The 14,604-nt window shown below is 39.9% G+C and overlaps 1 protein-coding gene across 2 annotated transcripts in view; it reads right to left on the bottom strand.

Annotated features, from left to right (window-relative positions):
- CMTM6 (CKLF like MARVEL transmembrane domain containing 6) overlaps positions 1-14,604 on the bottom strand; it is a 60,865-nt gene that overhangs the window by 32,617 nt on the left and 13,644 nt on the right. For both annotated transcript variants that reach the window (XM_068557890.1, XM_068557889.1), the window contains exon 2: positions 9,340-9,516. In XM_068557890.1, coding sequence (XP_068413991.1) covers positions 9,340-9,516 — 177 coding nt within the window. The remainder of the gene's footprint in view (positions 1-9,339; positions 9,517-14,604) is intronic.

The raw sequence follows: 14,604 nt of genomic DNA, 5'->3' as shown, positions 1-14,604 counted from the left end.
TGAAAACACAACCATACAAAATCTATGGGGAAATTCCCCGGTGGTCCAGTGATTAGGACTCCATGCTCTCACTGCTGAGGGCCCGGGTTCAATCCCTGATCAGGGAAGTAAGATCCCACAAGTCGTGTAGCACAGCCAAAAAAGATAAACAAAATCTATGGGATGCAACAAAAGCAGTTCTTAGAAGAAAGTTCATAGTGACACAGGCCTTCTTTAAGAAACAAGAAAAATCTGAAATAACTTAACCCACCACCTAAAATAATCAGAAAAAGAAGAACAAACAAAACCTAAAGTCAGCAGAAGAAAGGAAATAATAACGATCAGAGAGGAAATAAATAAAATAGAGATTAAAAAAATAGAAAAAAAAATCAATAAAACCAAGAGCTGGTTCTTTGAAAGGGTAAACAGAATTGACAAGCCTCTGGCCAGGTGCACCAAGAAGAAAAGAGACAAGACCCAAATAAGCAAAATAAGAAATGAAAGGGGAAAAATCACAACTGATACTGCAGAAATACAAAAAAACCATAAGAGAATACTATGAACAATTATATGCCAACATATTTGACAATCTAGAAGAAATGGACAACTTTCTAGAAACATACAGCCCACCAAAATTGAATCAAGAAGAAATAATTTGAACAGACCAATCACGAGAAGTGAAACAGAATCTGTAGTTAAAAAAAAAAAAAACTCCCTACAGGGACTTCCCTGGCTGTCCAGTGGTTAAGACTCCACGCTTCTAATGCAAGTGGTATTGGAAAAGTTGGACAGCCACATGCAAATCAATAAAGTTAGAACACACCATCACACCATACACAAAAATAAATTCAAAATGGCTTAAAGACTTAAATATGAGACATGACACCATAAAACTCCTTGAACATAGACAAAACATTCTCTGACGTAAGTTGTACCAATCATACCAGTCACCCAAGGCAATAGAAATAAAAGCAAAAATAAACAAATGGGACCTAATCAAACTTACAAGCTTTTGTAAAGCAAAGGAAGCCATAAACAAAACGAAAAGACTACCTATGGACTGGGAGAAAATATTTGCAAATGATGTGACTGACAAGGGCTTAACTTCCAAAATATACAAACAGCTCAAACAACTCAATAACAAAAAAAGCCCAATCAAAAAATGGTGAGAAAACCTAAATAGACATTTCTGAAAAGAAGATATACAGATGGCCAATAGGCACATGAAAACATGCTCATCATCGCTAATTATCAGAGAAATGCAAATCAAAACTACAATGAGGTACACCACCACACACTGGTCAAAACAGCCATCATTAAAAAGTCTACAAATAATAAATGTTGGAGTAGGTGTGGAGAAAAGGGAACCCTCTTACACTGCTGGTGGGAATGTAAATTGGTGCAGCCACTGTGGAAAACAGTATGGAGGCTCCTCAAAAAACTAAAAATAGAGTTACCATATGATCCAGCAATTACACTCCTGGGAATACACCCAGACAAAACTGTAATTCAAAAATATACATGCACCCCAATACTCACAGCAGCACTATTTACAATAGCCAAGACATGGAAACTACCTAAATGTCCATCAACAAATGACTGGATAAAGAAAATGTGGTGTGTGTATATATATATATATATATATATATATATATATATATATGTATGTGTGTGTGTGTGTATACACACACACACATACATACACACGATGGAATATTACTCAGCCATTAAAAAAGGGAAATCACACCATTTGCAGCAACATACTATGATGATCTCTAGGTCCATCTAAGTGAAGTAGGTTAGACAGAGAAGGACAAATACCATATGATATCACTTATATGTGGAATCTAAAATACAACACAAATGAACTTATTTACTAAACAAACACACTCGTGGACTTAGAGAAAAGACTTGTGGTTGCCAAAGGGGAGGGAGGGTGGGAAAGGGAAGGATTGAGAGTTTGGGATTAGCGGATGCAGACTAGTATATATAGGATGGATAAACAACAAGGCCCTACTGTATAGCACAGGGAACTATACTCAAGATCTGTGATAAACCATAATGAAAAAGAATATATATATGTACAACTGAATCACTTTGCTGTACAGCAGAAATTAACACAACACTGTAAATCAACTATACTTCAATAAAATTTTTTAAATGCAAAAAAATAAATAAGTGAAAGAAGGCAATAGATTCTTATGGTACAAAACTAACGAGTACAAATGAGTATACAGAAAAAAGTAAATCTTAGGTGTATGATCAATACAGGACCCAATGCTTGCTTCTCATTAATTTAAAACAATAAAATCTTACTGCTTTGTATTTATCCAGTTCTCTCTCTATTTATTTTTGTTGCACTGGGTCTTTGCTGCTGCACACTGGCTTTCTCTAGCTGCAGCAAGCAGGGGCTACTCTTCACTGCGGTGCAGAGGCTTCTCATTGCAGTGGCTTCTCTTGTTGCGGAGGATGGGCTCTAGGCGTGTGGGCTTGGGCTTCGTAGTTGTGGCTCGCGGGCTCTAGAGCACAGAGCTCAGTAGTTGTGGCGTGCGGGCTTAGTTGCTTAGCGGCATGTGGGAATCTTGCCAGACCAGGGATCGAACCCATGTCCCCCAAATTGGTAGGCGGATTATTTTTTTTATTTTTTTTAACATCTTTATTGGAGTATAATTGCTTTACAATGGTGGGTTAGTTTCTGCTTTATAACAAAGTGAATCAGCTATACATATACATATATCCCCATATCTCCTCCCTCTTGTGTCTCCCTCCCACCCTCCCTATCCCACCCCTTTAGGTGGTCACAAAGCACCAAGCTGATCTCCCTGTGCTATGCGGCTGCTTCCCACTAGCTATGTATTTTGGTAGTATATATAAGTCCATGCCACTCTCTCACTTCGTCCCAGCTTACCCTTCACCCTCCCCGTGTCCTCAAGTCCATTCTCTACATCTGCGTCTTTCTTCCTGTCCTACCCCTAGGTTCTTCATAACCATTCTTTTTTCTTTAGATTCCATATACATGTGTTAGCATACGGTATTTGTTTTTCTCTTTCTGACTTTACTCTGTATGACAGACGCTAGGTCCATCCACCTCACTACAAATAACTCCATTTCGTTTCTTTTTATGGCTGAGTAATATTCCATTGTATATATGTGCCACATCTTCTTCATCCATTCATCTGTCGATGGACGCTTAGCTTGCTTCCATGACCTGGCTATTGTAAACAGAGCTGCAGTGAACATTGTGGTACATGACTCTTTTTGAATTATGGTTTTCTCAGGGTATATGCCCAGTAGTGGGATTGCTGGGTCCTATGGTAGTTCTATTTTTTGTTTTTTAACGAACCTCAATACTGTTCTCCATAGTGGCTGTATCAATTTACATTCCCACCAACAGTGCAAGGGGGTTCCCTTTTCTCCACACCCTCTCCAGCACTTACTGCTTGTAGATTTTTTGAAGATAGCCATTCTGACTGGTGTGAGGTGATACCTCATTGTAGTTTTGATTTGCATTTCTCTAATGATTAGTGATGTTGAGCATACTTTCGTGTGTTTGTTGGCAATCTGTATATCTTCTTAGGAGAACGGTCTATTTAGGTCTTCTGCCCATTTTTGGATTGGGTTGTTTGTTTTCTTGATATTGAGCTGCATGAACTGCTTGTAAATTTTGGAGATTAATCCTTTGTCAATTGCTTTGTTTGCAAATATTTCCTCCCATTCTGAGGGCTGTCTTTTCTTCTGGTTTATGGTTTCCTTTGCTGTGCAAAAGCTTTTAAGTTTCATTAAGTCCCATTGGTTTAGTTTTGTTTTTATTTCCATTTCTCTAGGAGGTGGGTCAAAAAGGAACTTACTGTGATTTATGTCATAGAGTGTTCTGCCTATGTTTTCCTCTAAGAGTTTTATAGTGCCTGGCCTTACATTTAGGTCTTTAATACATTTTGAGTTTATTTTTTGTGTACGGTGTTAGGGAGTGTTCTAATTTCATTCTTTTACATGTAGCTGTCCAGTTTTCCCAGCACCACTTACTGAAGAGGCTGTCTTTTCTCCATTGTATAGTCTTGCCTCCTTCATCAAAAATAAGGTGACCATATGTGCATGGGTTTATCTCTGGGCTTTCTATCCTGTCCCATTGATCTGTATTTGTTTTTGTGTCAGTACCATACTGTCTTGATACTGTAGCTTTGTAGTATAGTCTGAAGGCAGGGAGCCTGATTCCTCTAGCTCCATTTTTCTTTCTCAAGATTGCTTTGGCTACTCAGGGTCTTTTGTGTTTCCATACAAATTGTGAAATTTTTTGTTCTACTTCTGTGAAAAATGCCATTGGTAGTTTCATAGGGATTCCACGGAATCTGTAGATTGCTTGGGGTAGTATAGTCATTTTCACAATGTTGATTCCTCCAATCCAAGAACATGGTATATCTCTCCATCTATTTGTATCATCTTTAATTTCTTTCATCAGTGTCTTATAGTTTTCTGCATACAGGTCTTTTGTCTCCTTAGGTAGGTTTATTCCTAGGTATTTTATTCTTTTTGTCACAATGGTAAATGGGAGTGTTTCCTTAATTTCTCTTTCTGATCTTTCGTTCTTAGTGTATAGGAATGCAAGACATTTCTGTGCATTAATTTTGTATCCTGCTACTTTACCAAATTCATTGATTAGCTCTAGCAGTTTTCTGGTAGAGTCTTTAGGATTCTCTATGGATAGTACCATGTCAACTGCAAACAGTGGCAGATTTACTTCTTCTTTTCCAATTTGGATTCCTTTTATTTCTTTTTCTTCTCTGACTGCCGTGGCTAAAGCTTCCAAAACTATGTTGAATAAAAGGGGTGAGAGTGGGCAACCTTGTCTTGTTCCTGATCTTAGTGGAAATGGTTTCAGTTGTTCACCATTGAGAATGATGTTGGCTGTGGCTTTGTCATATATGGCCCTTATTATGTTGAGGTAAGTTCCCTCTATGCCTACTTTCTGGAGGGTTTTTATCATAAATGGGGGTTGAATTTTGTTGAAAGCTTTTTCTGCATCTACTGAGATGATCATATGGTTTTTCTCCTTCAATTTGTTAATATGGTGTATCACATTGATTGGTTTGTGTATATTGAAGAATCCTTGCGTTCCAGGGATAAACCCCACTTGATCATGGTGTATGATCCTTTTAATGTGCTGTTGGATTCTGTTTCCTAGTATTTTGTTGACGATTTTTGCATCTATGTTAATCAGTGATATTGGCCTGTAGTTTTCTTTCTTTGTGACATCTTTGTCTGGTTTTGGTATCAGGGTGATGGTGGCCTCGTAGAATGAGTTTCGGAGTGTTCCTCCCTCTGCTATATTTTGGAAGAGTTTGAGAAGGATAGGTGTTAGCTCTTCTCTAAATGCTTGACAGAATTCGCCTGTGAAGCCATCTGGTCCTGGGCTTTTGTTTGTTGGAAGATATTTAATCACAGTTTCAATTTCAGTGCTTGTGACTGTTCTGTTTATATTTTCTATTTCTTCCAGGTTCAGTCTTGGAAGGTTGTGCTTTTCTAAGAATTTGTCCATTTCTTCCAGGTTGTCCGTTTTATTGGCATATAGTTGCTTGTAGTAATCTCTCATGATCCTTTGTATTTCTGCAGTGTCAGCTGTTACTTCTCCTTTTTCATTTCTAATTCTATTGATTTGAGTCTTCTCCCTTTTCTTCTTGATGAGTCTGGCTAATGGTTTATCAATTTTGTTTATCTTCTCAAAGAACCAGCTTTTAGTTTTATTGATCTTTGCTATTCTTCCTTCATTTCTTTTTCATTTATTTCTGATCTGATCTTTATGTTTTCTTTCCTTCTGCTATTTTGGGGCTCTTTTGTTCTTCTTTCTCTAATTGCTTTAGGTGTAAGGTTAGGTTGTTTGAGATGTTTCTTGTTTCTTGAGGTAGGATTGTATTGCTATAAACTTCCGTCTTAGAACTGCATTTGCTGCATCCCATAGGTTTTGGGTCGTCGTGTTTTCACTGTCATTTGTTTCTAGGCATTTTTTGATTTCCTCTTTGATTTCTTCAGTGATCTCTTGGTTATTTAGTAGTGTATTGTTTAGCCTCCATGGGTTTGTATTTTTTACAGAGTTTTTTCCTGTAATTGATATCTAGTCTGATAGCGTTGTGGTCGGAAAAGATACTTGATATGATTTCAATTTTCTTAAATTTACCGAGGCTTGATTTGTGACCCAAGATATGATCTATCCTGGAGAATGTCCTATGAGCACTTGAGAAGAAAGTGTATTCTGTTGTTTTTGGATGGAATGTCCTATAAATATCGGTTAAGTTCATCTTGTTTAATGTATCATGTATAGCTTGTGTTTCCTTATTTATTTTCATTTTGGAGGATCTGTCCATTGGTGAAAGTGGGGCATTAAAGTCCCCTACTATGATTGTGTTACTGTCTATTTCCCCTTTTATGGCTGTTAGCATTTGCCTTATGTATTGAGGTGCTCCTATGTTGGGTGCATAAATATTTACAATTGTTATATCTTCTTCTTGGATTGATCTCTTGGTGTCCTTCTTTGTCTCCTGCAAGAGTCTTTATTTTAAAGTCTATTTTGTCTGATATGAGAATTGCTACTCCAGCTTTCTTTTGATTTCCATTTGCATGATATATCTTTTTCCATCCCCTCACTTTCAGTCTGAATGTGTCCCTAGGTCTGAAGTGTGTCTCTTGTAGACAGCATATAGATGGGTCTTGTTTATGTATCCATTCAGCCAGTCTATGTCTTTTCGTGGGAGCATTTAATCCTTTACATTTAAGGTAGTTATCAATATGTATGTTCCTATTACCATTTTCTTAATTGTTTGGAGTTTGTTATTATAGGTCTTTTCCTTCTCTTGTGTTTCCTGCAGAGAAGTTCCTTTAGCATTTGTTGTAAAGCTGGTTTGGTGGTGCTGAATTCTCTTAGCTTTTGCTTGTCTGTAAAGGTTTTAATTACTCCGTCTAATCTGAATGAGATCCTTGCTGGGTAGACTAATCTTGGTTGTAGGCTTTTCCCTTTCATCACTTTAAATATGTCCTGCCGCTCCCTTCTGGCTTGCAGAGTTTCTGCTGAAAGATCAGCTGTTAACCTTATGGGGATTCCCTTGTATGTTATTTGTTGTTTTTCCCTTGCTGCTTTTAGTATTTTTTCTGTGTATTTAATTTTTGATAGTTTGATTAATATGTGGCTTGGCATGTTTCTCTTTGGATTTATCCTGTATGGGACTCTCTGCGCTTCCTGGACTTGGATTAACTATTTCCTTTCCCATGTTAGGGAAGTTTTCAACTATAATCTCTTCAAATATTTTCTCAGTCCCTTTCTTTTTTCTCTTCTTCTTCTGGGACCCCTATAATTCCAATGTTGTTGTGTTTAATGTTGTCCCAGAGGTCTCTAAGACTGTCCTCAATTATTTTCATTCTTTTTTCTTTATTCTGCTCTGCAGTAGTTATTTCCACTATTTTATCTTCCAGGTCACTTATCTGTTCTTCTGTCTCAGTCATTCTGCTATGGATTCCTTCTAGAGAATTTTTAATTTCATTTATTGTGTTGTTCATCATTGTTTGTTTGCTCTTTAGTTCTTCTAGGTCCTTGTTAAACGTTTCTTGTATTTTCTCCATTCTAGTTCCAAGATTTTGGATCATCTTCACTATCATTACTCCGAATTCTTTTTCAGGTAGACTGCCTATTTCCTCTTCAATTGTTTGGTCTGGTGGGTTTTTACCTTGCTCCTTCATCTGCTGTGTGTTTCTCTGTCTTCTCATTTTGCTTAACTTGCTGTGTTTGGGGTCTCCTTTTCACAGGCTGCACGTTCATAGTTCCCGCTGTTTTTGGTGTCTGCCCCCAGTGGCTAAGGTTGGTTCAGTGGGTTGTGTAGGCTTCCTGGTGGAGGGGACTAGTGCCTGTGTTCTGGTGGATGAGGCTGGATCTTGTCTTTCTGGTGGGCAGGACTGCGTCTGGTGGTGTGTTTGGGGGTGTCTGTGACCTCATTATGATTTTACGCAGCCTCTCTGCTAATGGGTGGTGTTGTGTTCCTGTCTTGCTGGTTGTTTGGCATAGGGCATCCAGCACTGTAGGTTGCTGGTCGTTGAGTGGAGCTGGGTCCTAGCGTTGAGATGGAGATCTCTGGGAGATCTTTTGCCGTTTGATATTACGTAGAGCCAGGAGGTCTCTGGTGGACCAATGTCCTGAACTTGGCTCTCCCACCTCAGAGGCACAGGCTTGATACCCGGCCTGAGCACCAAGACCCTGTCAGCCACACGACTCCATCTGTTATTCCTCTCTTTTTTCTGTTTTTTTTCTCAAGAGTTTCTTCCTCCTGTTTTCTGTTTATCTCCTGTCTTCTTTGTCCATTTTTTCTTGATTGATCTCCCTTTGACTTTCACCCTGTAGCTCTCTCTGGGCTTCTATTTCGACAGCAACTATGGGACTCTCGATGGTGTGGGCCACTTCTTTTGCCAGTTGGCCGAGGAGAAGTGTTTGTAGGCAGATTGTTAACCACTGTGCCACCAGGAAAGTCCCTCTCTTTTTTTATTAGTTAAAATTTACCCTAATTTTTATCTTTTCCCTCAAAACTGTGAATTCTTTAATAAATCAACCCTGATAGTTACAATTCCTCATAAACCACTCCTGATAACTTGAATGCTATTGAAGAAATAAACTGCTCAATTCTTTCTACCTTAAATGCAGTAACTATGTAAATTATCTTACCTGTTATCTCAAAAATCCATATTATACTCAAATAAAAACAGAGGGTCAGCAGACTAAGTCTTTAGAAAGTTACACATCTCTAATTTTGTGAGTATAAAATTCTCACATAGACTTTTATTAAAAGGGAAATTTCTGCGCAATGAATTTAACAAATACCTTCTAAATTCACTTATAGAGAACTTTCTTTCATAAAATAAAATCAAAACAAAACAGGTAGAATTACATGTTCTTTTGTTTAAAGGCTTCAAAAATATCAATATATCACATTAGTTCACTACTCCATCTCTTACGTCCGGCATAACGCCTGGCCTACAATAGGCACACAGTGAATAACTGTAGAACCAGTGAGTGACAGTCTGAAATGTGAGAAATCAAAAGTGACAAAACCCTAGTTTTTACAAAATACCTCATGTGAATTAGATTAAACCACCAATAACTGTAAATTATCAGCAGTGTCTGTCACTCTCATTCTAATTTCACCTTCCCCCTCTACCATACCATCTGGCAGGGAAAAACTGAGTTGCTTAGAGGCAGAGCTGGAACAATGGATAGAGTCTTTTCCTGTTACTGAGTTATGAAAGCATTACTACTGTAAACAATACAACTACAGAAGATCCAAAAATATCTAAATTCTTGTTATAGGAATTATATTTTTTCATGCTTACCGATGACTTGACTTTTGCGGTATCAACTTTGTCATAAACTGGAGTGCAGTACACAATTAGCATAAGGAGACTCAGCAGAAAGGCAATGCAGCTTACAAATTCGAAAAAGTAAAGGCCTCCACACAAAGTACATTGTGACACAACTTCCTCACAGATAAAGGCCAACAGAGACAGCACCTACAAAAGAAACAAAACATTTTGCTTAAGTTTTTTTCAGGGAAACCTACAGTATTCAGAAAACACCACTTGTTCACTCAAATATTTATCAAGTGGAGACTCAGCAAACAAGATTACTGAATGAGGGCTTCCCTGGTGGCGCAGTGGTTGAGAATCTGCCTGCTAATGCAGGGGACACGGGTTCGAGCCCTGGTCTGGGAAGATCCCACATGCCACGGAGCAACTAGGCCCGTGAGCCACAACTACTGAGCCTGCGCGTCTGGAGCCTGTGCTCCACAAGAGAGGCCGCGATAGTGAGAGGCCCGCGCTCCGCGATGAAGAGTGACCCCCGCTCGCCGCAACTAGAGAAAGCCCTCGCACAGAAACGAAGACCCAACACAGCCATAAATAAATAAATAAATAAATAAAATTAAAAAAAAAAAAAAAAAGAAACGGAAAGCTTTAAAAAAAAAAAAAAAAAGATTACTGAATGAACCTGATCTACACATAATTTACACTCCAGTTGCCTTGAAGGGAATACAGGTACACAGATAATTAACTACCTACTGTGTGCTAAATGCTAGAATAGGAGAAATCCGGGGTGTTGTTATAAAAGCACACAGAAAAGGCACTCAACCTGGAGGTTGGGAAAGGCTTCCGGAAGGAAAGCTGAGACCAGAAGGACAGTAGAGTCAGTTGTGGGGTGAAAGACGGGGGAAAAAGTTCCAGGCAGAGAAGCAGTGCACAGAAGGACCTAGAAGTGAGAGAGCTCGGTACCTTCCCACGCTAACCACACACAGATATCCCACAACCTCCACTCAACTGTGAAAGTGAGTTGAGTCAACATGGCTAACGCGTCAGAAGGGAGGGGATGGCAGCACAGAAATGATGAAATGAGACCAGAGAGGTAATAAGCAGAGAACAGATCTAAATGCCTCCTTTTACTAGTTTAAGGAATCTGGATTTTAAGGGTTTTTAAAGCAAAGGGGTAGGGACTTCCCTGGTGGCGCAGTGGTTAAGAATCCGCCTGCCAATGCAAGGGGCACAGGTTTGAGCCCTGGTCTGGGAAGATCCCACATGCCGTGGAGCAACTAAGCCTGAGCGCCACAACTACTGAGCCTGTGCTCTGGAGCCCGCGAGCCACAACTACTGAGCCCGTGAGCCAAAACTAGTGTGCCCACGTGCCACAACTACTGAAGCCCGTGTGCCTAGAGCCCGTGCTCCACAACAAAGAGAAGCCACTGCAATGAGAAGCCCACACACCGCAACGAAGAGTAGGCCCCGCTCGTCACAACTAGAGAAAGCCTGCACGCAGCCAACGAAGACCCAACGCAGCCAAGAATAAATTTTAATAAATAAATAAATAAATTTATAAAGCAAAGGGGTAACATGATCAGGTTTATGCTTTTAGTAGTTCTTTATAGCTACAATATAAAGAAGGGACGGGGAGGAGAGACGGTGGGGGAGACGGGGAGGGGGAGACAGTGGGGGAGGGCAAAACTGGGGCTGGACATCCAGTTGGGGAAGCTCATGTCAGAAATCAGAGGAAAGGTAGTGAGCAGGGTAGTAGTAATGGACAAGAGTGAAATCACTGGAAGATGCAGTAGAAGCCCTCATCAGACAGGATGAATACAAACGGAATAGGAAACAAGATAATACATATATGCTTAAACCATTTTATTTTCATTTAGAACAAAAAGGCACATTTATTTATTCAGTCTTTTGAAGTGGGCCTTTTCTTTGAGAATGCACCTGATTGGACTTCCCCATCGTGTTCTCTGCATTAATCACTTCCATCATTTATGACTACCACTTCCAGACTGATGTTATTTGAAGTGGAGCAAGATCTGGGACACCTGAGAAGCAGCGCGCAGAATCCTTCTAGAGTCGGACTAGTTTTACTGGCCTTTCACAGTTGCCTTGCTCTTACTTAATTCCACCGCACGTATTTTAGTAGCTTTTTTGGTCTTTCCAAAGCATTCAATTTATTTTCATAGAAACAATTCCTTTTCACATTCAATTTTAGTCTTGCAGTTATTTAACTGGCCATAAAAAGTATAATTTTGGGGACTTCCCTGGTGGTCCAGTGGCTAAGACTCTGCACTCCCAATGCAGGGGGCCTGGGTTCGATCCCTAGTCAGGGAATTAGATCCCCCATACCGCAACTAAGAGTTTGCATGCTGCAATGAAGATCCCGCACGTAGCAGTGAAGATCCCACGTGCCGCAACTAAGACACAGCGCAGTTAAATAATTTTTTTTTAAGTATAATTTTTATGCATTTTCATTGAATGGAGAACAGTTATCTCTGGCTAATTCGGCAACTCAGTTGAATTGCAGATGGTTTTAACAGCGCTCCCACTGTTGTGTGATGTGGTATTAACACACTGGTGCCTCACTGAAGAAAGAAGAGTTTTTCTTCTTCTTTTTAAGAGGCAAGGGTGCTGGGAAGAAAATAAATTCCATTTTAAATATGCTGTATATGAGAGGTCTGCGGAAGAGTTAGGTGGAGCTGGCTACGAGGCAAAAGGATATATGGGTCTGGAGCTCAGGGGACAGGTCTGAGGTGGAGACCAAGATGTGGGAGATTACCCAGAATGAGGAAAGTCGGCCCTGTGCAGAACTGTGAGGAACCCCAAGAGTTAAGGGATGAACAGAGGGGGAGACAACAGCAAAGGACAATTAGGAGCAGCAGTCCAAGGGGTAGTTGATCAAGAGAAAGTATTTCTACTCAGAGCAAGTAATCAAGAGTGCTGAATGCTACTCAAGAGTACTGAAACGCTTACATGAGACTGAGCTACAGGGTTGCTGGTGACATCAACAGGACCATTTCAGTGTGCTCAGGGAGGCAACCTAGATTACTGTACTGTACACTGGAAGTGAGGGCTAGACAAGGCAGTACAATAGAGGCAGCCCAGTCACCCAGTGGATGAGGTCAAAGGGAAAGGAATTTAAAGACAGGAGAGAACTGAGCATGTTTAAATGCTTAGACAGAAACCTGTAAGATGTCTAAAGACAGAGAAAGAAAAGAGGATCTCTAAAGGCAAGATTCAGGGCTCAAGGTGTGAGGCTAACTCTCCTCTAGAAATAGGAAGGAAGAGAAGAGATTCACTTGTGCAGTTTGTGTGGGTTTTGTAGAAGCTAAGGGAATTTCCTTCTGGGCATTAAACCATCAAAATGACTGATGACCCAAGTCAAAGCCTTTTGGGAAATGCTGTCTCACAGAAGTCAGGCCAGCAGGAGCAACCAGATATATTAATGGCACTAAGACTGCTACCAAAATCAACACATACGTAAGTATATAATCAACATTTTATCCTACGAAACACTTTCATCAAATCAGAGGTCAATAGTACAGCCACTCTGGAAAACAGGTTAGCAGTTTCTTTAAAAACTAAGCATGCAACCGCCGTATGACCCAGCAACTGCATTCCTACATTCTGTATATGACCAAGAGAAATGAAAACTTACGTTCCTGCAAAAACTGATACATGAATGTTCATAACATTTTACTCATCAAAGACCCAAACTCTAAACACTACAGATGTCCTTCAATGGTTACGCAAACTGTGGTAATCCATACCATGGAACACTACTTAGCAATAAAAAGGAACAAACTTGGTATATGCAACAATCTGGATGAATCTCCAGAGAACTATGCAAAGTGAAAAAAATCCAATCTCCAAAGATTACATACTGCATGACTCCATTTATATAATAACAAAGCTTATAGAGATGGAGAACTAATTAGTGGTGGCCAGGGGAGAGGGGAGAGGTGTGGCTATAAAAGGGGTGGCACGAGGGAACCACGTGGTGATGGAAGTTTTTTTTTTTTTAATTTTTATTCATTTATTTATTTATTTTTTGGCTGCATTGGGTCTTCGTTGCTGCATGCAGGCTTTCTCTAGTGGCGGCGAGCGGGGGTTACTCTTCGTTTTGGTGCGCAGGCTTCTCGTTGCAGTGACTTCTCTTGTTGCAAAGCATGGGCTCTAGGTGTGCGGGCTCAGTAGTTGTGGTGCACGGGCTTAGTTGCTCCGTGGCATGTGGGATCTTCCCGGACCAGGTATTGAACCCGTGTCCCCTGCACTGGCAGGTGGATTCTTAACCACTGCGCCACCAGGGAAGTCCGATGGAACAGTTCTGATTCTTGATTGCAGCAGTGATTAAGGAAGCTACACTTGAGAAAACAGCATAGAGGTGTACACACACACACACACGCATGAATGCAAAGGACCTCCCTTTACATTTTGTTTTTGCAAGTTCCTGTGATTCTATAATTATTTCAAAAGAAAAAGTTAAAAAAAGTCAAATCCAAATTGGCATCTAAACCTCTAAGGGATTTCCCCCTTCCTGCTGGCAATACAAAATTCATATATTCCCACAACTGAAAAGAATGCATGTAAGGACGAAAATAGGTCCTTGCTGTGATTTCCTGTAAGTTAATGAGGCATAAAATAGTCCAGAATATCCCAAACAACTTCCTCACATCAGACAGATGCTAGGCGAGACATTCCCAGTCACCGCAACACAGGATAAAGCGACACACCAAGACAAGTCCCAAAAGGTCATTGTGTAAAAGTACTTCTCCACCTGTAATTATAATTACAAGAGAAGTTTTTATAAGTCTACAGTATAATAAGATCCCAAATGTCTTAATATTCCATTTGCTTTATTCTCGACTCTATGTTAAATCTTGTCCAAGTTTTAGGAGTTTCTCTATGAGACATTTGCAAAATATACCTGAGGTGTATGAAAGTCAATTAACTATGAGAAGATATGAGCCTAAAACTCTAATTGGGGTGTGAGAATAGCTGATCTTGAACCATTCTTCTCTACAATAATGAAATTATCAGGAACACTCATCAGTGCAGGCTATAAGACAATAAAATCTTATCTGCAGTAGAGACACAGACTGCTTATCTACTCTCCCTAAGAAAAGGGCAGGATCCAGCTGGGCCAGAAGCAATCAGTGACAAGTCATTACAAGTCCTATTCCAAACTTATTAAAGGAGTCATTCTTACTGACCTTAAGCCCTAAAGCAGTATCAAGAGTAGGGTTCTACATGGACATCCTAGAGAATGAAGGGATACTAGATCAAGTTCAGAATTTA

This window comes from Eschrichtius robustus, chromosome 12, assembly GCF_028021215.1.
Source record: "Eschrichtius robustus isolate mEscRob2 chromosome 12, mEscRob2.pri, whole genome shotgun sequence".
NCBI classification, from domain to species: Eukaryota; Metazoa; Chordata; class Mammalia; order Artiodactyla; family Eschrichtiidae; genus Eschrichtius; species Eschrichtius robustus.
The sequence above is the reverse complement of the archived record's forward strand: the minus strand, read 5'-3'. Positions and strand labels throughout refer to the sequence as shown.